This window comes from Oryzias latipes, chromosome 11 (assembly GCF_002234675.1).
Source record: "Oryzias latipes chromosome 11, ASM223467v1".
NCBI lineage: Eukaryota > Metazoa > Chordata > Actinopteri > Beloniformes > Adrianichthyidae > Oryzias > Oryzias latipes.
The window spans coordinates 18,253,477-18,274,494 of NC_019869.2; the positions used below are offsets into that span (position 1 = coordinate 18,253,477).

Genomic DNA, 21,018 nt, shown 5'->3' on the forward strand with positions numbered 1-21,018 from the left:
ACTACAGGCCAGCAAGTCCTCTAAAACAGTGTTTTTCAACCTTTTTAGGCCAAGCTTCACTTTTTCCTTGATAAAAATGACAAGGGACAACCAAAAGTGTGAGGAAAAATAAACTTTGTAGTCTGAATATGACTGTCCTCTCAACGCACCTTGAATAAGAATTAAAATAAACCCCAAAAAGTGTTTTATGATCATTCATATTTACTCAGTTTGAAATGTGGGCTTGTTTGGATGAACACAGAGCTGATAGCCTACGGATGATGATTTAGATTTTTAGACAAATTAGGTGGTCTTGAATAATTTCTCAGGGTGCAATATGTGGACATTTATTGCTTTATAAAAAATAAAAACACTGCAGAAGACAAGAGGAATAGGCTAAAGGTGAATATTACTCGAGTCCTGTTCAAAAACTGTCTCTGATCTTCACACTGTCGGTTTTTGAAGGTTTTATAAGTAAAAATGTAGAAGAAACAATAATTGATTTTATGAAAAAATCTAATGAGAGAATCTGACAAAAGAAATCAGTTTGGGTGTTTGTATACACCATCACATCCAAACATTTCTTTTCTGATTCACTTTCATTGTGAATTTGTGGCTGTAGTCCCCTCGTTTAGCCGCATGGAGGCGCCGCAGACACGCATTCCTGCGTCCCACTCCCCGCGCACAAGACAAGTGGAGGAGCCGTTAGAATCAGTGCAGAGGTGTGTGAGTGTGTTTGCGAACTCTTTGAGCGCTTCAGCTGGAGCTCAGTTGCTCCCCGTGCGCGCCGTGGACGCCGTGCGCCTTTGTGGATGGAGCCGAGCGCGCAGCTCCTCTCCGGTCCCGCTGTTGGAGTTTCCTGCAGGATCTGCTTCGTGTGAGAAGACGCAGCCTGGACTTTACTTTGCCAAAAATGTACCCCGCAGCCTTTCTTCTGATGCTGGCCGTCGGGATCCACGCAGACAGCCTGGAAGGACCAACAGGTAAGAGGAAGGACCTCGCTTGCGCACGCGTGGATCTCTTAAGTTGGACGAGAGTTTGGAGAAGGGGCCCCTTCTCGCTGCGCAGGTTGGAGCATCATGTGTGGTAAAGCGCTCCTGACTGGGTTCCCTGAACTTTTCTCGCTGGTTGGACCGGGAACCCAACACGCCCTTTTCATCCCAGTCTGTGAAGCTGTCAGATCAGACTGAAACTTTTCCCCCTGAGGGCATGCTTAAGGGAGCCATTTTCCCGCATGTCCCGCACTGCTGAGTCTTGCAGAGAGGCGCGTGCGTCCTGTCGGACCCCACAAGGAATCAGCGCTGACAGCTGATTTAAGCATCCTGCGTGCGCGCGCTGGCGATGGGGTGGGGAGTGGGGGTGTTAGGGGTTCCATGCAACTCTAAACATCTTAGGAGCTGTTGAGACACTTTCTGAAGTTCTGCAGTGAGCAACCCCCCCCCCCCCCCCCCTTCATGGTTGGTCTCAGCTGCAGGGGTGAACGCCTTCCTTTGTAGCTTGGTCATAAATACTCTCCTTCATGGGGGGATCAGTTACAGGAGAGCCTCAAGCAGCTGCAGGGACGAGACACTCAGCTCAGATTGGGGGGGGGGGGGGGGGGGGGGCTGCATGTAACAACAGCAGTGAAAACTGTTGAACGCAGAGATGAGGCTCATGTTTTTGTTTGCATGACCTGACTGTTTTTCTTTTTTTTCTTTAATTGAATATCTTTTCTGGTGTTTTTTATCTGCAAAGTTATGCTTTAAGTGCAGTAATCTTCCCTTCATGTTCAATTAAAGAAGTCATAGCCACAAAACATCAGAGCTTTAAAAAAAAGCTTTGAAATTAATACTGAAATATGCTTTTTTAATTTCTTGCAAAATGTAGTTCCTTTTTGCTTCAGTTTCCAAGCAACTTCCACAATAGGCCAGATCTATAAGAATAAAATGAAGAAAATAACCTTTTTTTGGTGAAAATGACATGAGTGATGAAGAAGTTCCTTTATACTTTCAGTAATAATTTTTTGATCTGCCCCTTGATCTGAAAATCCATGGAACATATGCTTTTGTGGAAAATGGTGTTCAGACCGCAGTGCATCATGATGAGTTGTAGCGAACATGAGAGCTGCATGCGGCCCTCTCTCCTCCTTCTGATGCTTTGTCCATCCATTTCTGCATCCTCATAGCAATTTTAGTCAATAGATTAATCTAAGAAAGAGCTGGGAAGAGAAAGACACAAAGAGAATGTATAGTTTGTTCACAGGAGTGAGCGGGCACAAAAGATTGGAAAGAACAATTTCTGAATATAAGAATAAAATTTTGTGCTTTACCGAAATAAAAATATTCAAAGGTGTGTCATTAACTAATTTTTTTGAGGGAATCAAACCCCATACACATGTCTGAGAACCAATGAGAGCTTTATTGTCTAAAATGAAATAGAAAAATTAACCCAAATGAGTCATTCTTACTAAAAAAAAAGTTATTTTCACCTGTTTACCACAAGTTGAAATTGGAAATAGGAATTTGCTAAATGAACTAGCTTCATAATCTACCCCTACGTCCACTCAAGTAATCAGCCTACTCATGAATTTTTTTTTTTTTGTAAAGGTCAATTTAGAACAATTTAGCAAAAAATTTTCCTCTAGGTGAAGCTTGAATCTGATTTCGCTCTACATTTTTCAGGGCACATGACGGAAAATGGTTTTCTGGACTCTTATCTCCCTGCAAGAGCAATCTAGAGGTGGAGGAAAGAAGCCTTTGTGGAAGTTTGAAGTTTGAGTCCCATGTTGGGTTATGTTGATGTCAAAGGGCCAGAGGATGTGTGTCACTTTAAAAAAATCATGTATCATAGGGGACTTTGTCAAAATTTTTGTTTCAAATTTCCTGTTTTCCGGGGGAAGGGGGGCCAGCAAAAAGCCCCTACCCCCAACTTGCTCACCAAATTTTGAGTCACTAAACGTATTATTCTTTTCAAAGATTAATAAATAATAAATACAAGCTTCTTCAAGCATTGCAAAAATAGCATTTCAAAATTAAAAAAAAGATTTGACTAAAATAAAATGCACTCATTTGCCACCCTTTTAAAGTCTTCTGCCCCCTTCCCACCCTCCCATAAAAAATGTTCTACGTTCACCACTGCATTTGTTTTTTCCGGAATGTTAATTTCCTAATGACAGATCAGCCCAACAAGGAGACAGGGGTTCAAACTATTGAAGTGAAGGCCCAATTGATCACAAACTGTTGGTTAAAAGCAGGACTTTTTTGCAAATTTCACTAAACTGTGTTGCTTTGTTTGACTGCTCAAAGGTGTCGTTCCTTCGGCAATGTGAGGCGCCAAAAGCTCTGGATGCTAGGACGGTTCTGCTTCACTGAAGCAGGCTCTGGCCTGGGAGGGATGTGTGTGTGTGAAGGGGTGCTGTGTGGAACCAGCTCAGCCTTAATCCAACGGAAAATCGCCCCACACACGCACACGGCTCTCCCCAGGGCAAGCGGTAAGGCTGTGAATGCCAAACGTCTGCTCGCACAAAAGCCAATGATGAAACGCCAATGCCGGGGAAGAAAACGACACAAAAAAAGTCTTTAATGGAACAATGGCAAATTGCATAATGAGTACACGTTGTTAAAGAAAGGGACAGCTCTGTAATTATAGATCATGATAATGAAATGGTCCTGAACTGTTTCAGCGGCAAAAAATCCGACAAATATCAGAGGGTGCGCTGTCAGCTGTGTTTTCCTCACAGCTGGAATGTTACCGGTGTGACACAGCTGAAGAAAAGTGTTTGTCTGAAATCCACCAGATTGAGGATGTATCAGTCTGTTGAACGGTGCTGCAAAGAAGAGTCACCTGAAGCTCCTCTCTCATGCTCCACCCTTCTCATGAAAAGCCCTACTGCTCGCATGGAAGAGTCTCCAAAGCAACCTCCTGCAGGAGTTTGAATTGTTTTTTCCACGGACGGCGAGTCTGTGATGCACAGAGAGAACGTCTGTAGTTAAACGTTAGCAGAACTGCTGGGTGTTAATTCATTTCACGGTCGACTGATTCTTTTCAGTCACAATTAATAGTTTGATCACAGCGAGGTGTCACAATCACGATCATGTCTGCATTATCATCATAATTGTTCCTGTTTGCCATTCGTGAAGACATCTGTTTGAAACAGAAAGGCCACATTTCTTCATTGTTTTCCCCATCTGACAGAGGGAACTCTATAAAGTCTGTTAATTAAATGACTTGACTTTATCTTTAGGTTTTCATTTTCAAGCTACAACAGCGACAAAATGAGCAGAAACCATCATTTCCTCAGATTTCAGAATCTGGGCGCTCCTGCTCCAATTATGCTGTGATTACAGCAGAGCAGCGTTTGTGTTCGGCTCTGAGTTGTAGTTGTAGATTTAAAAGGAAGCATTAAAAACAGACATGTGAAAATTGGCTGAAGGGCAGAGTTGATTGTTGAGTTGAAATGGGCGGCCCCTTGGCCAGACGTGGCCCCCACATATAACAGACTCAATTAGGTCTGATTAGGTCCTAGAAGCCATTAGATGACCGTGTTTTGATGGCCTGGAGGTCTAAAGAACATTCAGAAAATGATTTGAGGCGGCTGCAGTTGCCTTCAGTGTGACGTTAGTCAGATGTATTTGCCCTTAGTTTTGGGACTCAACAGGCTCTGCTGTTTGCTGTTGAGGAGTTTTTGCAGAACGGTCAGCTTAACAGTGACATGCTTGTTACCTACACACACACATTCGCACACTGAGCAATGTGGGGTTCGGAATCTCGCCCAAGGACACTTCGACACTTGAGCGGGCAGTGGGGTAATCCAAAAAGCAATCTTCTGATTAGAAATCAACCGCTCTGTGTCTGCACCACAGCTACCCCATGGATAGACCATGACTTAAATGACGCCTTATACGACACATGTATCAGAAAATTCCCATGTTTTGCCTGCAGTGATTAGTTATCAGAGCCTGGGATTTGGACATGCCACTAACTGGCACGCTTGCCTTGTTTGGAAAAACAAACGTCACTGTGACTTTGCCAACTCCCAATCTTGTTTGACACAAAACAGTCAGACACTGCTATGTGTTAGCCATGCTAGCGTATTCACAATACCTGTTACTCTTGACCTTGTTTGCAAAAAAATAAAAGACTGATACCACTAAATCAAACATTACTGTGAGTATGGTAACTCCAGAACTTGTTAGAAATATGTAAAAAATACAGTCCGACATTACATGTTAGCTCCGTTAGCCCTATTTGCGTATTCACAAATATTACCTGAACAAACATTATGACAGAGCGTCGTATTCCTTTTCTTATGTTTTCTACATACGTAAACATAACAAGAAATAATCCATTAATAAGGCGTTCCGGATTATAAAGCACACTGTAGTTTTTTTTAACGAGAAATTTTAAGTGCGCCCTCTGGTGGAAAACCACTTCCCCCTTGGGCACTTGTGAAATTGATAGTCGACTTTGGAAATCAGCAGTTAACTCTACATTCATTTTTCTAAATCTCTTTTATCACACAAAGGGATATTCAATACTGTCCATGGAATAAATGTTATGGCGTAATGGCACATCTTTCTGTTTTTAAAGCCTCATTCTCTTCCACTAAAAGAGCATTAATGCATCAGTTTTGTCCTTGCGGTGTCATTTCTCTGGGGTATGCAAATGTGGAAGTTTCTTGACTTTGTTGTTTTAGTTCGTATTTGCAGAATGCCCTCCCCAAAAAATAAAATGTTCTCATAGAACACAAAGGTGCTCAACATCTTTTTGCACTGGAAACATTTAAGGCAGAAAAATTAAATTGTGTTTTTCTTTTCCCGAGTTTGAAGAAAACTGTCTTGAAGGATGAAAATAAACGACTGTGCCGTCACGTTTCCTGCAGATCACGCTGTGGCGCGCTTTTATTTACTTTTATATTGACGTCTTTCAAGCAGTCCTTCCAGCCGTGCTTATCTCAGATACGCTGCGTTGCAATTTCTTCAATTTAATCAAGTGACTGCGGAGATCAGGACGTGTGCTGTTCAACTCATGTTGGTGGGTGAGGGGGTGGCGTTGGTGATGGGGGTAACAAACAGACCATCCCAGGCTTTCACTGCCTCATGACATTAATCTGGCAGTGCGGCTGCTGTTCCTCTCGCGTGCCTGTCACCACCGCGCATTCATAATGGGGCTGACAGCGCTGCCACAATGCCTTGGCCTGGACCTGCGAGGTGGCTTTGTGGAGCCTAACGGGACCCAGTCCATCTCTTCAGGTGTTAGAGAAGTTCTTGGTGAGAAATTAAGTCATAGATCAAGTTAAAACCATATCACTTCAGACTCTTCTGATTTTCATGGTCCATCCTTCCATCACTCACATCAACCTAGAGCGAGCATCTCTATCCTGCTCTGTAGGAGAGCCATGACCTCAGAGCGTGTGTATTTGTGAGGCAGGTTGTGAGCATTTCGAATTATTGAGACTGAATTAATTCCATATGCCCCCACCTCCCTGCAAACAGCCATCGCTGAGGAGATGGAGTGCTGGGATCAAGCTTCGCTCTACCTGTCAAGCTAAGGGTTAAACTTGTTTTATATCGGATTTTGACTGTTTCAGATTTTGCTCCTTTTCTTTTGAGATTTAGTTTTCTATTCAACTATTGAAAGGTAATAGATCAGGTAAAAAAAAATCCTCTAAAATGTCGCAATGATTACTTTAGGTAGCACAGTGACGGAGTTATGGGGGGCCAATTGGCAGAAATTGCACCCAATTTTTGAGCCATTATCAATATTGACATAAATTAGAAAATAATCAGAACGAGCTTCTTTAAACGTTGCAATCTTGTTAGAAACACATAAAAAACAGTGCTACATGTTAGCTGCATTGGGGTATTTTACAATAACATCCAACCAAAGATTATGACGTGTACCTCTCAAAACTGCTTCGACATCAGTAAACAAAACCAGAATGAATCCAGAATTAACAATCAAAATAAAAATAGCAAATATTATTATAGCAAATAGCAAGTAATATTGAAATAAAATGGTCTCAAAGTCTTCTGCCCTCCCACATAAAATGTTCTTGCTCTGCCACTAGAGTAGAATCAAAAATGTAAAACTCATTGTCATTAACATGAAAGTGACTATTCCTGGTGTACCTGATCAGACCCTTGAACAGTCTACAGACCTAATTTTGTAAACTTTCGACACAAGTCAAGCAAAAACGTAAAAAACAGAATAACTAATGAAAACCGCTCTCCGATAAACAGAAAAAGTACAAAGAAGACGCTGGCTAAAGCATTTAAACAGATGGTTAACTTATTGGAACATATAATAATCTACATTAAAATTAATACTTGCCTTACTTTGGTGAAGCTAGCCCCAGCGAAATGCTTTTTTGATATACTCTAAATAAGTAAAACTTAAAAAAACAACAACACTCTAAATGTTTAAATGTTAAAATATAATCAAGATATCAAATTATTAGAGATTGTTTGACCAACCTTTTTCATGTGTGACCTTAATCACGCAGACACTTCTTGGTGGAGTGAAAAAAGATGGCGGACCGAGACAAGAATCTTCCCTCGGAAAGGGGCTGAGTTATATAAAAAGCCTGCTTGACGTACTTTAAATCATCAAATTCTTAAAACTTTCACATTGCTAAATACAAAAAAACAACACGATCTCAAAATGTTTTCAGCACTTACAAAATATGTAAAATATTTGAATCTCAAAAATTAAATATGGACAAACTGCCTTTTTTTAGTGCATGCTCACCAACCAGTGTACTGCAGGCATGCAGGGGACTTCCCATTATTTCTATCAAACTACAGTGCTGCAGCAGAGCTGACAAGCCACTCAGAGCTTCAATGATCCACATTCATGAACCTCAGATAACGTTTTGACATTTCTTGGATTTTTAAAAGACGCAATTGTTTTTTTTCCCTTTGCAAGCTTGGCCCTCCTTTAGCTAGAAAGCTCATCTTCTATCAAGTATTTTTTTTCTCAGCAAATCCGTCAACTATTGAGAGTTTGAAGATGGAGCTTTAAAAGCATTCAGGTCAAGACGATGTGGTGGTATCCGAAAGAGCCTCTTCAACACAAAAGGATTGCTGAATGTGTCAGCGCTGTTCAAAAGTCTGACCCTTCATCTTTTTCTTTTGCTTTCAACAAGTAAAAAATTTCTTTGTTCATCTTTTTTCTTCAAAGAAACTTTTCCAGTCTCACTGACAAGATTTGAAAAGAACATCTATCCTGATTTATGTGCCGCTTTTATAGAAAATTGTACAAAAACAAGTGGGGTTAAAAACATAGATTTTCTAAGTGACTGTTGCTCCTCACCCACGCACAAGAATATTTGTTATTAAAAAATAAATTAAGAAAGGAACAACTGATAATAGTTATTCATTATTTTGTTCATTTGTATTTAGTTCTTTTTTTCTTGCAATTTCATTCTCCTCATTAAACTTTTATTTTGAAAATCATTTCAGGAACAGAATATTCAGAAATATTCAGGAATGCAGAAAACCTGTAGATTTTAAGCAGTTTTTTCACAAAATACAGCTTTTGTTGGTGTAATTTTTTTCATGCATGCTACTATTTATAATAGAAATACAATCCAAATGAGTAAAATCTACATTAGCAGATCAGTTCACAATAATCAGATTTCAAAAAAGCCCTAATAACCCAATTAATTTTATTCTAAGGTATTTAGATTTAAAAAAAATAGCTTTCTACGTATGTTTTTGGCTGTGAAGGGCAAGAAAATGGTTTCTTGTTTAAAAAGGAAAATTTGAATGAGGCAGCAGTGGATGCAGGTTATTTTTCCCAAACCGAAATGAAGATGTGACTGTGTTTTATTTGCTCCTGCTACTAAATGGAGGACACCTTTGTGAACATTTATCTATTTTTTAAAGTCACCGAACTCCCTTTCAAGGTCACCGGATTGCAGGAGCCTATCCCAGCCATTGTCGGGCAAATGCGCCCCCAGACAGCTTGCAATTCCATCACGTGGTCCTTTATGAATGAAATTGAGAACCAGACTAAACTAAGTAAAGTTTTATTTAAAAAAAAAGGTGTGTATGTTTGTGTCCAAAACCCTGAAGGTAAATTTCATTTGTAATGAAAGTAAAGTGTGAGGTGAATAAACTTGTTTTTTCAATTATAGTTCTTTTTCTACTCTAAACCGCAGGTAAACGCCCAAAACACTTGATAAAGGTGGGAAAGAAGAGGCACAGTGTAATATTTTCACCTGAAGCGTCAGGACAATTCATAACTCCAACCTTCTGCCCAGATCACTTTACGCACATTTACTTTACTTCTGGTGTAAAGGTGTTTGCTGTGATGCTTAAATAACATTTAGACAGTACCATTAAATCTCTTTATAGTTTTTTTTTCTCTTTTGTTCCAGTCTACTCCTTAAAACAAATCTCTTTTAAATGATTTTTTTGTCACTGCTCTTGCTTGCTCACTGACCTATGAGATGTATGTAGAGAAGAAGGGTATATAAACCTTAAGGGAGGAAGCAGTGTCTGCAGAATAACACAGCAAAGAAACTAAATCAAATCCTCCACAGCTGCTCAGCCACAAGGGTTGTGTTCAAACTGTCTGAGAATTTCTGTTCTTTTATTTAACAGTTTCCAATACTAGGTCTTGTTGTGATTTGGATTGAGTGGAAATAGTTAAAAGAATAGACAAACATTGTCTGAATAAAGCAAAAAATGTTGCTAATCAGAAATCAGAGCAGCTCTCAGCTGATGTTGTCTTTTAAATTCTATAGAATTGTGGGAGTCTCTGTTTTTATTTCCTTTGATTTTTTTTGACAGTGCTCCTCTGTCGCAGATGTTGCTCTGCCTACTGACACAGGAACTTCCACCCACTTTATTAAAGTATGACAAAATATGGGATTTTGAGGTCGAAAAAACAGGTATGACAGCGAAAAGCCATATGGCTGCTTCCACTGTGAGACAGTCTTGTCCCCTCTTGGTGTCTCACCTTCCAGAAGTCAAGCAGATGCTGTCTCTGTTGCATTCATGTTTATAAATAACAGTTTTTAGTCCTATTAAAAAGAAAATCAAGGATAAGTAAGTGATCTGAGCTGCTGTGAGGTCTCTGTTCTCGGGTTAGAGAGGAATGAGCATCTTTTTAGAGTGCTGAGCAGCACAGTCACTCATGGTTTGGATTACTGATTAAAAGTCAAATATTTAAAGACTTCAGCTGATCTTAACCAATTAAATGAGTTTTTCCTCAGATTTTTGATTTTCTCTTTGAACCAAACTTCCAAAGGTTTGATTCAAAAGCCGGTCTCTGGCTGCTCTGGTGGGTTGCTGGCAGATAAAGGCTTCTTACAAGGAGAATTTCAGCTTTGCTTCTGGAAAAAAATGTGTTCACCGCGCGCGGATGTGAACAGCTCGCCGTGAATGGCAGGTGAGATTGATGAGACAGGATCCCGTTGGTTATAGCTACTGCCAGGCGCCTGCTTGAATGGGAGATGAGGTTTACACACAGATGAGATATGCAGCAGCATGACTGGGCTGCGGTGATGGCTGCCTGTCCGTTTAGCCCAGCGCTGCTCTCTGTCAGGTTCAGCTTCCACTACCATTACTTTCTGAATTCTTCTTTGTAGCTGACAGCAAACCGTGGACAATCTTAATGAATATTCATCTGTGGCCTGAACTGCGTTGCTGACGGTTTGTTTACACTCTGCGGCAACTGTCCAGGCCATTTCCCGGCCTCGAATCCTGTGGTCCGCGCTGTCAGGGCTAATGACGGGTTGATGCTTTTCCGAGCGTCGCCGGCAGAAGGAAAGCTCGATTCGCTTTCCATTGCCAGGCGACCGAGGCGTAGATTCAGCAGATGGGGTCAGGGTTCAGCGGCGAGATGATTTGGTGGTGCTGCTGTCAGCAGGCGTCCCTCTGGATTGGGATGACATCTGCAGGCGAGCCGCCTCCATCCCACTACCTTCCCCATACACAGCTCCTGGAGTGACTAAAAGATGGCGAAATCTATTCCTTTTCAGCTCTGCTACCTCAACTCCCTATCTCTATGCGTTTCCCCCTTGGCCTCACATGTTCTGCCCCAGTGTTCATAACGTAGAAAACCACTGAGCTGATAAACTCAAGTAAGATTAGTCCCCTTACTACAAACTCCCCCCTCCTTATTTCTCAACCTTCGCATTTTTTGAGATAGCTTTAAGAAAAAAAAATGGGTGGACTAAAACCCAGGCTGTGCAGGTCCCAGGACAATTGTAGATATGACTCTAGAAAAAATAGCTTTTTAAAGTTATCAAACCTGTGGGCCTCTGAGTGCCCCTTTGGCACACAAGATATATTAAAAGTTATAGGAAAACTTGGGAAAAGAAAAGAAAATCAAATTATTAAATAAATAGCATAACATGCCCCTCACTGGAGTGAACAAGGTCAATGCGGCAGTGCCTGGACACTCCTGTCAGGCTTGGCAGTGGCCCTCCTGTGCACAGCGGGGGGCGGGGGCCAGAGCAGCAACACCTGTGTGTCTTCCTCCCCTGAATGACACCTTGAACATCATCAAGTGTCTTTTTTATTTTTTATTTTTCAGCTCAGATACTGTGTCATCATTTCTATGGCAACCACCCTTGCCACAACCAGGAGTGAGCTTGTCCACGCCCTGAACACTTGAAATCGGGCTTGGGAGCATTTGTCAATCAAGCACTGAAGTGGGGGCCAGCAGGCACAACATGCATATATTAAAACATGTGATTAGCCAGCTTGTACCTTGATTAACTTGCAAAATGAAAAAAAATGTGGATTAGCAACAATATGCTAAAGCGTGGGGTTTTGGCTTCTTGGAACCAGTGGCTACTTCCTGTTTGAAACAGGAGGAAGGAGAGGACACTTAGAGTCCACTTCTCATTTCCAGTTAATGATCACAACCAGAAAGAGGGAGATGTTGTCACTCTGATGGACTTGACAGGTTTGTCTGATGGGCCACACCCATCACAATCAGCTGGTAGTGTTGTGTGAAGACTGCAGGCCAATCAAAACATGTAAGGGATAATGCCCAATGAGGTGTCCATTATGTCATAGATAATGCTTGACAAGGTGTCCATTATGTAAGGGGACAATGCTCGATGAGGTGTCCGCTGTCAGGAATTAATGGACAACACAGAAGCCTGAACTGTCCGATGCGTCTTTTCTACTGTCTTGCTGTTGTGATATACTGTGGAATAAGGTATGTTGTTTATTTATATAAATTACAATAATTGGAATACCAACTGGCGTTTAGGTCAGCACAGTAATATAGAACTTTTGGGTTATGTGACTGGAACCTCTTTTTTAGGTGTGGCCTATAACGTTTTAATCCATAACCTGCAGCCAATCAGAATTGGGTATTTAGCCTGACCATGGCATAAATCAAGGTAAATCATATCCTTTTCCTTTCGTTTAAAGAATAAAACAAACAAACTTGTGCATCCATTGTACCCTGAGTGATGCTTTGTAGGCGTCGGACATCCATAGCATCACCTCCTGCCACCTAGACTGGGGATTTTTGGAGTTTGCACCATGAAAGGCTGATATAAATGATGCTTAAATGTACCATTTGTCATCTTGTCCAGATGCCTGAAAACATGTAGTCATCGCCAATGCAAGCCTTTTAGGGTCTCCTTTACACTATCACCCAACACCAGCCTATTTAACCATTTCTTGTCCAAAAGAGAACAAGAAAAGTCATTTTTGGTCTATTTTTAAATAATCTGTCACAGCATGAATCAGGTTGGTTTGTTGGAATCAAAAGACTTAAAGAAATTGGTTGGACATGGATGAGTTGAGTTCAGTGTCGGGATGCCTCAGAGTTTCACGAGATGTGCAGCAAAACTGACAAGAAAGCTGAGGCGTGCTGACATGTTTGCAGCTCTCACCGTGAGCCTGTGTGGCAGTTTTTAGCACAATGTGTGACAGAATGCATTTTTCCTTAATAAAGAAATTCAGAGGGAAATAATTAAACACTTTGGCGTTTTCCTTGCCACGCTTTTCACATCGTCTATGCCAAGTCGGCAGACGTACTGCTTCCTTTTCCACCATGACACCCAGTCTTTTCATTTGGCCTCTTTAGTTTCTGCTGTTCTTCCTGACATCAGTGTGAAAGGGTTACCTTGGCACTGACTCGTGTGATGGCGGTTAGTTGGCACTTAATGGAAGTCAAAGCACCTGGGCCAGCATCTGCTGTGCTTGCCTTTCGAATGCCATATGCAGCAGGAGTGAGCTGATAGATTAGGTGAGGAATGGGATGAAGCAGGCTGCAGCTTTGTTACATTTGCAGTGGAAGAGGTTAGTTTTTGCACAAGAAGGTTTGAGGGAGGCGCAGACAGCGTATATTCTCGTTCTGCTTCATGAGATTTAGTGCCGCCAATGCTCAGGAGGAGCGATGTTTCAGTTTTCATGAGGTTGGCTTTGCAGCAGACCCTCAATCATTGATCCAATGGGCAGGAGGAGCTGCATATCACAGGGAGGTGGAGGAAAATGAGCAGATTGAGGTGTAGGACTAGTGAGAGGAGAGGGGTTACTGCATGGGTGGTTATTGATTACAGCCATGAAAAAAGACATGGATTTGTGAGCCGCATCTCTCCGAGTCGGATTAATTTTCTCTCATCCGTCTGATTGAAAGTGTCTTCAGATTGGCCTCCGAACATGTTCATTTTGGCCTACACCCCTTAATCTCAGCGCCAATAGAGCAGGACCAGATGGCGCCCCGTCCGAGGTCACCAAGCTTTTTACGCATGTTCGACAATGGGACATGAGAGGATGATGAGGCCGACCCAGACACCGGAGAGACGATGCGGGGATGACCCCAGCAGACATTAAAAACAGATGCACTTTGTTTTGCCCTTGCATGAGAAGGAGGTGACATATGTCGAGCTAAGCGTGTGTTTGTGGCCTTCTGCACGCTGACCTAGAAAAGTGATGAGCGAGCGGAAGAGGGCTTACAATTAAGCAGAACGAGACATGAGTGTGTTTTTGTCCATCTGGTTTATGATTAGGGCTTTGCTTCTGACACTTTATTCTGAAAATTCATCACCATTGGTAGACCTGTTGATAGAAAATGGGTCACGTGTGAAGATAATATTCATTGAAGGGGCTTAACATCGGAGTTGATCTTTTTTATCCCTGGAGATGTCGCTGGAGACGGAAAAATAACACATGCTCTTTGAACTACCGTAACTCTTTGACCGCTTACGCAATTAATGTAATTCCAACGGATTCTGATGTAAAAATTTGCACGTCAGAATCCGCCGGAATTACGTTAATTGTGTTTGACGGTTTAAAAAATGACGTTAGTTAAAAGAACGTAAAAGCTCTGGTTTTAAAGGGTTAAACTGATTTTAACTCCTTAGTCCTTAAATGGATTCATTTATCCTTAAGAGTCAAATTAAAATATATGGACCCATAATTCCTTTGGTGAGATGATCATAGACTCACAGTTGTGTGTGCCAAAGTAAGTTTCTCTAAAAATCGAGTTTTTTCCCTCCTAACACACAACACAGATGGAGCTTGAAAGTTTCAATAAGAGAATAACAACAGTTCTTTACAAGATCTAAAATTTTTTGCACATTTGCAAAAAATGTGCGCAAATCTTGGTTTGTCTATCCAGAGTTTGTGTTTTGGGGGGGGGGGGGGGGGCAGCACTCTCCGTAAGGAACAGTAGACAAGTTTTCCTTCCTCTGCCATGAGGCCATCGCTGTGTTCCAGCCCAGCAGTGATATTTTGTGTTCGACTTCCCATTGACTTCGCCATTTTTCTGTGTTGTCTGAATCTACAATTCCAAATGTTTCTTAGAAGTCTCTACGGAAACGTTTGTATACATCGATGCTCACTAGAACAGTGAATATAGACCACAATGCACTGTGTTTAAGCAATTTGTCATTTGAAATAGATGTATACAAATGCATTTTTGTAAGTCATCCATGTTTTCATCATTAAAACACATAAAAAGTCTTTGTATTTAATAGGTTTTTCCTTCGGAAACCCATGGCACTGCATAGTTCTGAACCGTAAAGTCTTTTCGGGTCAGAGAGCAGTGAGGGTAGTCCGACATAGCAATAGTCCTTTGTTGTGTCCTGGGTTCGCTGCACCGCCCCCTACTGGTTGACCATTCCCAGAACACCTCGTCAAAAGGTCACCAGGTCGAACTTTCTCCAAATGTCCTACCAATCTCCATGTGGAGGGGTATTTCCTTGCAACCATGACTCTAAAATAGCTCATTTCTCCACCTGTTGTATTAGTTGCTCATTCCTCTTTGGACAGGCTTATTGTCAGACTAGTTAGTATTCAGAGATTATTTAACTTAATGTTAGTTTGTTTAAATTAAACTTAATAATAACTATTTCTTTTAAAAGGCTGCTAGAAGTTGAAGCTGGGGTAACTATGGTACACTGGGGTTCTGTCCTCTTTCCTTTTTTACTTCTACCCTTCCTCTCCTCTATTCTTGATCATAATTTATCATTTAGTTCTCCATGCCTCTGTTTGGTGCAGTGCGATTCATGTATTGTCCCTCTTTTCCTCTCCCCTCCTGGGGAGTGGGAGTGCTTCCAGACTCCAGTTGGCTCATCCGTGCTCCAGTTCCTGACCGTTTACCTCGCCTTTGCTCCTGCTCCTACACCTGGCTGTGGATCCTGCCTCTGGCTCATCTCTGGCTCGTCTCTGCTCTGTACCTGACCGAGTACCTCGTCTCTGCTCCTGCTCCTACACCTGGCTGTGGTTCCTGTCTCCGGCTCGACTCGCGCCTTTGACTGTCCCGATAACCACGGCTGGATGAAGCTCGTCTGCTGGACTTTTATATATGTAGTTGTAGATTTAGATAAGTTAATTCTTCTCTAAGATTTCTGGTAAATCGCCTGTCCGTCCTGGGGGAGGATCCCTCCTTCATGTGGGCACCCCTGAGGTTTCTTCGTTTTTTTCCGGAATCTTTTTTTTAGGAGTTTTTCCTTACCGCGAAGGGGGGTCTAAGGGCAGGGATGCCAGTATAGCTTAGTCAGTTTGTTAGTTCATTTTAGTATTTTTCTATTGAACTCTTTGTATTCGTGATCCTTTTGATTTCATGTTTTACTTCGAAGCCCATCGAGACGACTGTTGTTGTGATTTTGGGCTATACAAATAAAATTGAATTGAATTGAATTGAATTAAAAGCCTATTGTTATAGACAGGGGGTGGGGTGGGGTAATGATGGACTGGTAGGCTCAGTCAGCTTCAAGCTGAACCTTTATTTGCTTATTTTAATCTTCATAGCTGCCTTAAATGACAAGTACCATGGAAACGTGTGATACAGTTAGCCTCCTCTGTCTTCATTGATGGTATTTATCACATTAAGATACTTTGAAAGTTTGAGTTGGTACGGCTCAGTCGGTTTTCTCTTGATTTATCGTAGCAGCTCCGCTTTCAGCCTAATTTAAGCAGTGCTGTCCTGACTTTCCCATCGCTGGAATAATTTAATGTGGAGTCTTAATAAACGTAGTCGAGGCTGGAAAAGGCTGAGCTGAAGAGAAAGAAGATCCTGACTCAGCTGCCATGAGGGGGGGTTGAGGATGGGGGTCATTTTTTTACTTTTTGGAAATGCTAATTTTCTCATTTACTCCTCGGCTGCCCTCTACATCACATGCCCAACAGCCGTGCAGATTCTGCTCGTCTCCAACTCCAGTGAAAGTAGGGACTACAGTGACCCACATGTCTGTGGAGCAGCGTGTTGCTAGCACATAAACGGTTCCAATCTGTGTGGCCACGCCCACAGGCTTCTGCCACCATTTCCCAGATGGCTCCCCCTTCATGTGTGCAAAAAAGTAGGCTATGCATTGTCTTTATGGCTCCATTTCGCCCTCCCCATCCACACCAGTCACCCACTTTCCACCAGGACAGGGGACTTGCAAATTAAAGCTGTCAATCATGAAGAGAGACAATGGGGGGGGGGGGGGTGTTCAGGAAATGTTTCCTTGTGCAAGATTTTTGTACTCTGCGGAAACCGTGTGGACTCTTCAACCACAAATGTTTTATGAAGGTCATGAAGGTCATGAAGGCTCATTTACAGCAGGGGTCCAGAGTCACTCATCTCATCCATTGTGGCTCTCTGGTTAAAAAAAAAATAAAAAGATTATAACTAAAAAAATTAACTGTAAAGTAAAAAAAAAATAAGAAAACCAATTCAAATTTGAATCAACTCATTCACAAGTACTTTAAGGACAGTACGTATCATAAGTTGATGTAAAACATTTTGACCTATAATTGTGTACCACGTACCACGGAAAATGCGTTGAAAGTCATTAAGCACAACTAGAATTAAGGAACTTTTGGACAAATTTGAGGATTATTTGCATCTCCCCATTTTTAAAATACACCCAGGATCACTTCATTAGCTTGGATTTATATTTTGTTTGATATATGTACACATTTCTGGCAAATGACAACAAAGTGCTTCTTACTTTACATTTTTGTTCTGCTTCCTACACGAACTATTTACTCCAGTAAGATGATCCTATGTGACACAGTGAGGCTTTTGTTTTGAAAAGAAGTCATGTGAACCCTTGTCAAAAGTTGTAAACCATTTCACATTTTGAAAAAAGTCTATTTTATTTATGTTTATGCTTAATTCTTTCCTAAAAAAACAGTAGTACATTTATATTAGTGACGGTAACGTCAAGACAAATTAGTGTCTTATTTTTGAAAGAGAGACTTTGTGGCACCTTTTGGGTTGTGGTCTGTGAGAAATTGACCTGAACGACTTTTTATGTGTTAAAGGTTGCAGACCCCTGATTTAATGGATTGGATTTAATTGATTTAAATTGTTTTTGTTTATTTTAAACGATTGTTTTGGTAGATTCAAACAAGTTTCACTATTCAGGAAAACTAAAGATGGCATATATGGAGGTGTGTGTGTGTGTGTGTGTGGGGGGGGGGGGGTCAGGAAGAGGTAGCACTAGTTATTCTTTCCTACCATTTATTCTATCCTGTGGTAGTCAATAATGACTTTTGGAATCTTTAGAGGGGTGATACAAAACCAAAGGTCTGACCTTCTGTCAGCCACAAATCCTCAGGAAGACTGTGTCACTCTAATTGCCGCGTTGCATCCTTATAAACGTCAACAAACGGCATTAACAGAGGAGCCAAATAACCCATGGCTGACGAGAAACCTGTCTAATGACAGCATTTCTTTTTCCTCCTGCCGGAGTTTGGTTCGACTGGTTGCCTCCTCTGTGCGGTCTTTGACCTCATGTGGTCTCTGTGTTTAATTAAAAATCCACTTCAGACGGATTACGCTGCGCGGCCAAGGGAAGCTGGCGGTGACAAACGAGTGAGAGGAGCACACGCTGAATCACTTAGCAGAGCTTTAGCGTGTCTGCTTGGCTGGTCACAGAATGGGTGGTGTTTAGGGGAGGGTCGTGGGCACAGAAAACCACGATTCCATATCTAAATCTAATTTTGTTTCAGAAACAGTTTTCGAAAATTCTAAATCCAAATCTCTTGGTTTCAGAATGGTCCGTCAGGACATTCAAAATTCCCCGCTGCAGTCTTATTGCTCCTGCAATTCTTTTTTCTTACTGTGCCTTTGAACAAAAATTTTGCCCCCGCCACATGCTCACCAAATGAAACTCACCAAAGTTTCCATCCTCCTAATACTCAAAAAAAAAAGGAATCTAGGGCATCGTGAGCGCCCCCACCTTCCAAATAAATAAATAAGATAAAATAATGTCACAGTGGGAAAAAAAACCTTTAATAAAACGATGACATCATTTTGGCCTTTTTTTTAAGCCATTTTCCCACAATATTGGAAAACCTTTGTTCAAGCAGTGGTGGACCGTCCATTACACACCTGGGCCTTCTGTCATGCTACGTCTAAATCACTCAACTCCTCAATAACCATTTAATGCCTCTAAATAAACGGAATAAACAAAATTTTAATCAAATCTCGTTATGCAACTACAGCCATAATAAAACATTGAAAACAACCACGTAAATTTGGAATATTATTTGCTATGATATTTATCATTTCACTCTTTAAAAAATCGGATTATTTGAAGACAAAATCCATCCTCCTCTCTTTCCTCAAAAACAGTTCCATCACCCTGTCACGTAGAATATCTCTCTTCAGTTCCGTCAACAAGTCCTTTTCTATTCCATCAAGGCCAGTGCTGAGAACAGAGTCTGTCCAGTTGGGTTTCTGCGTAGGTTTTAATTCACTTTAGAGCCGAAAAGGTCCCACATTGGACACGGGGATGGTCAGCGCCGAACACACAAATCTGTTCGACTGTTTCATGATCTCACCCAGATTTTTCTGATGAAGTAAATCATGGGGATGAGTTCGAGATTTTCCTGCTAAATCCTCCTTGGCATACATTACAGTCAGCTCTGTTTTTAACTGAGACAGATCAAAAAGTGCTCTGTGGCTCTGTGTCAGACTGGACAGGGCTGCATGTGACTTCCTGAAACTTCTGTCCAATCAGAAGGTCTGAATACTGCCTAAGCCTGCTAAATCTGATTGGTTGAAAGAAATGAATGACCGACATTGATTTTGCATTAGAAGGCCTTCACAACTCTTGGTGAATACCCTTACCCTGCCTGACAACAGAGGACAGGTGAAATGCGATTGGTTGAATGCTCCATTGTAAAAAATACGTCTGTCTGAAAGCAGCATGACCATCATAAACACAATAAAAGGGAATGGACAAACCATTTGGAAAGATTCAATGAGTATGTAATTAACACATGATTCAGATATTTTTTAGGCCTTTAGAGAAGGCCTTGAAGGCCCTGACGGCCCACCACTGTGTTCAAGTGATCTTCATGAAACAAGGTTAAAATTACAACCACAAGCAACGTTTTGTTGACCTTTGACCTTAGGAAGAGGCCACCATTGTGAATTTCATTTATAGAAGAAAGCCCCTTTAAGTCCACTCCACAAATTAAAATTCCTTCTAGGGATTTCAGTTTATCACCTCCCATCTCCTTGGGGCTTTTTGGGAAAAAATGTTGGATTTAGAAGTTACCGATTTTTGTATTACTTTAGCATGGAGAGTTTGCAATAGTGGTCAGTAGTTTCCCTACTGCTTGCACATTTTTTACTAGAATATTGTGAAAACGTAATATATGAGTCGTTGGCTCAAGGTGAAATGAATTATATAACATATGATATGAACATATTAGGAATGTGGGTGTGGTTAACAAAACACATCTGTTGCCCAGGATATCAAAAAAATTACTCTTGCAGATATAACAACATAGACAAACCTGTAAAACAGCAGATCCATGCTCATCTGATGATGTTTACAGCAACAGCTAATCTGCAGAATTTGTCCCTAAATTGGCCTTTAATACTGGATAAGAGAGTCAATAAAATACTGCGGGAAGGATTAACAAAGTCATTTTCAAAAGTTACAGACACGGCCACTCCACCTGGTAAAATGTGTGCAGTTGTGCTGCTGCTGCTCACACAACCTTCTGGTTCTGTTTGCTTCTGAAAAATGCTAGAACCACTCACAGACTTGATGAGTAGCAGATTCCTTAATGCTGCACCTTTCACAGAGAAAGGATTTGGGCAAAAGTGGTACTGCCAGTTTCCAGTTGAGGCAGCTCTGGTGGATCTGCTGCAGCTCTGCAGTTTATTCACACAATTGCTTCAGGCTACACGTTAGAATAGAAGACATTTTAAATTAAAGATTAGGACTGACTCAGATTGGAGTTTAACGGTTATTTCAGTGTTAGTATGAAAATTATTCTTGAGTTTAGCTCGGTTATTGATGTAAGATCCAACATCCTTTTAAAAGGATTGTTGAATCAATTCAAACTCAAGAAGGAATTCCTTTTTTGATTTTGAAAGATGTTCCTCAAAGTTTCAGCTTTTCACAGACAGCGCTGTTTCCGTGTGGAAAACCAGAGAAACGAGACGCTCCACTCACTCATCACCGGATCGAACTCTTTTCCAGCAGAAACATGCGTTTTGGATTTTCAACAGGTTTCTCAGTTTTGCCTGGTGGACACATAATTGGATCTAAAAGAAAACATTTTTAAGCTGTTTTTTTTGGTCGACAAAAATGGAATTGTATATTTTTTTAAAGCCCTTGAGGAGTGA

The 21,018-nt window shown here is 41.3% G+C and overlaps 1 protein-coding gene across 6 annotated transcripts in view; it reads left to right on the top strand.

Moving 5' to 3' along the window:
* The first annotated feature begins 693 nt into the window (after positions 1-693).
* LOC101162459 (receptor-type tyrosine-protein phosphatase U) overlaps positions 694-21,018 on the top strand; it is a 202,605-nt gene continuing 182,280 nt past the window's right edge. For 5 of the 6 annotated variants that reach the window (XM_020707225.2, XM_011481072.3, XM_020707226.2 and 2 more), the window contains exon 1: positions 695-962. In XM_020707225.2, the coding sequence (XP_020562884.2) occupies positions 893-962 (70 nt within the window). In that variant the 5' untranslated portion in view covers positions 695-892. Of the gene's footprint in view, positions 963-21,018 lie in introns of all 6 variants that reach the window. The other variant, XM_020707229.2, reaches the window with a different exon arrangement.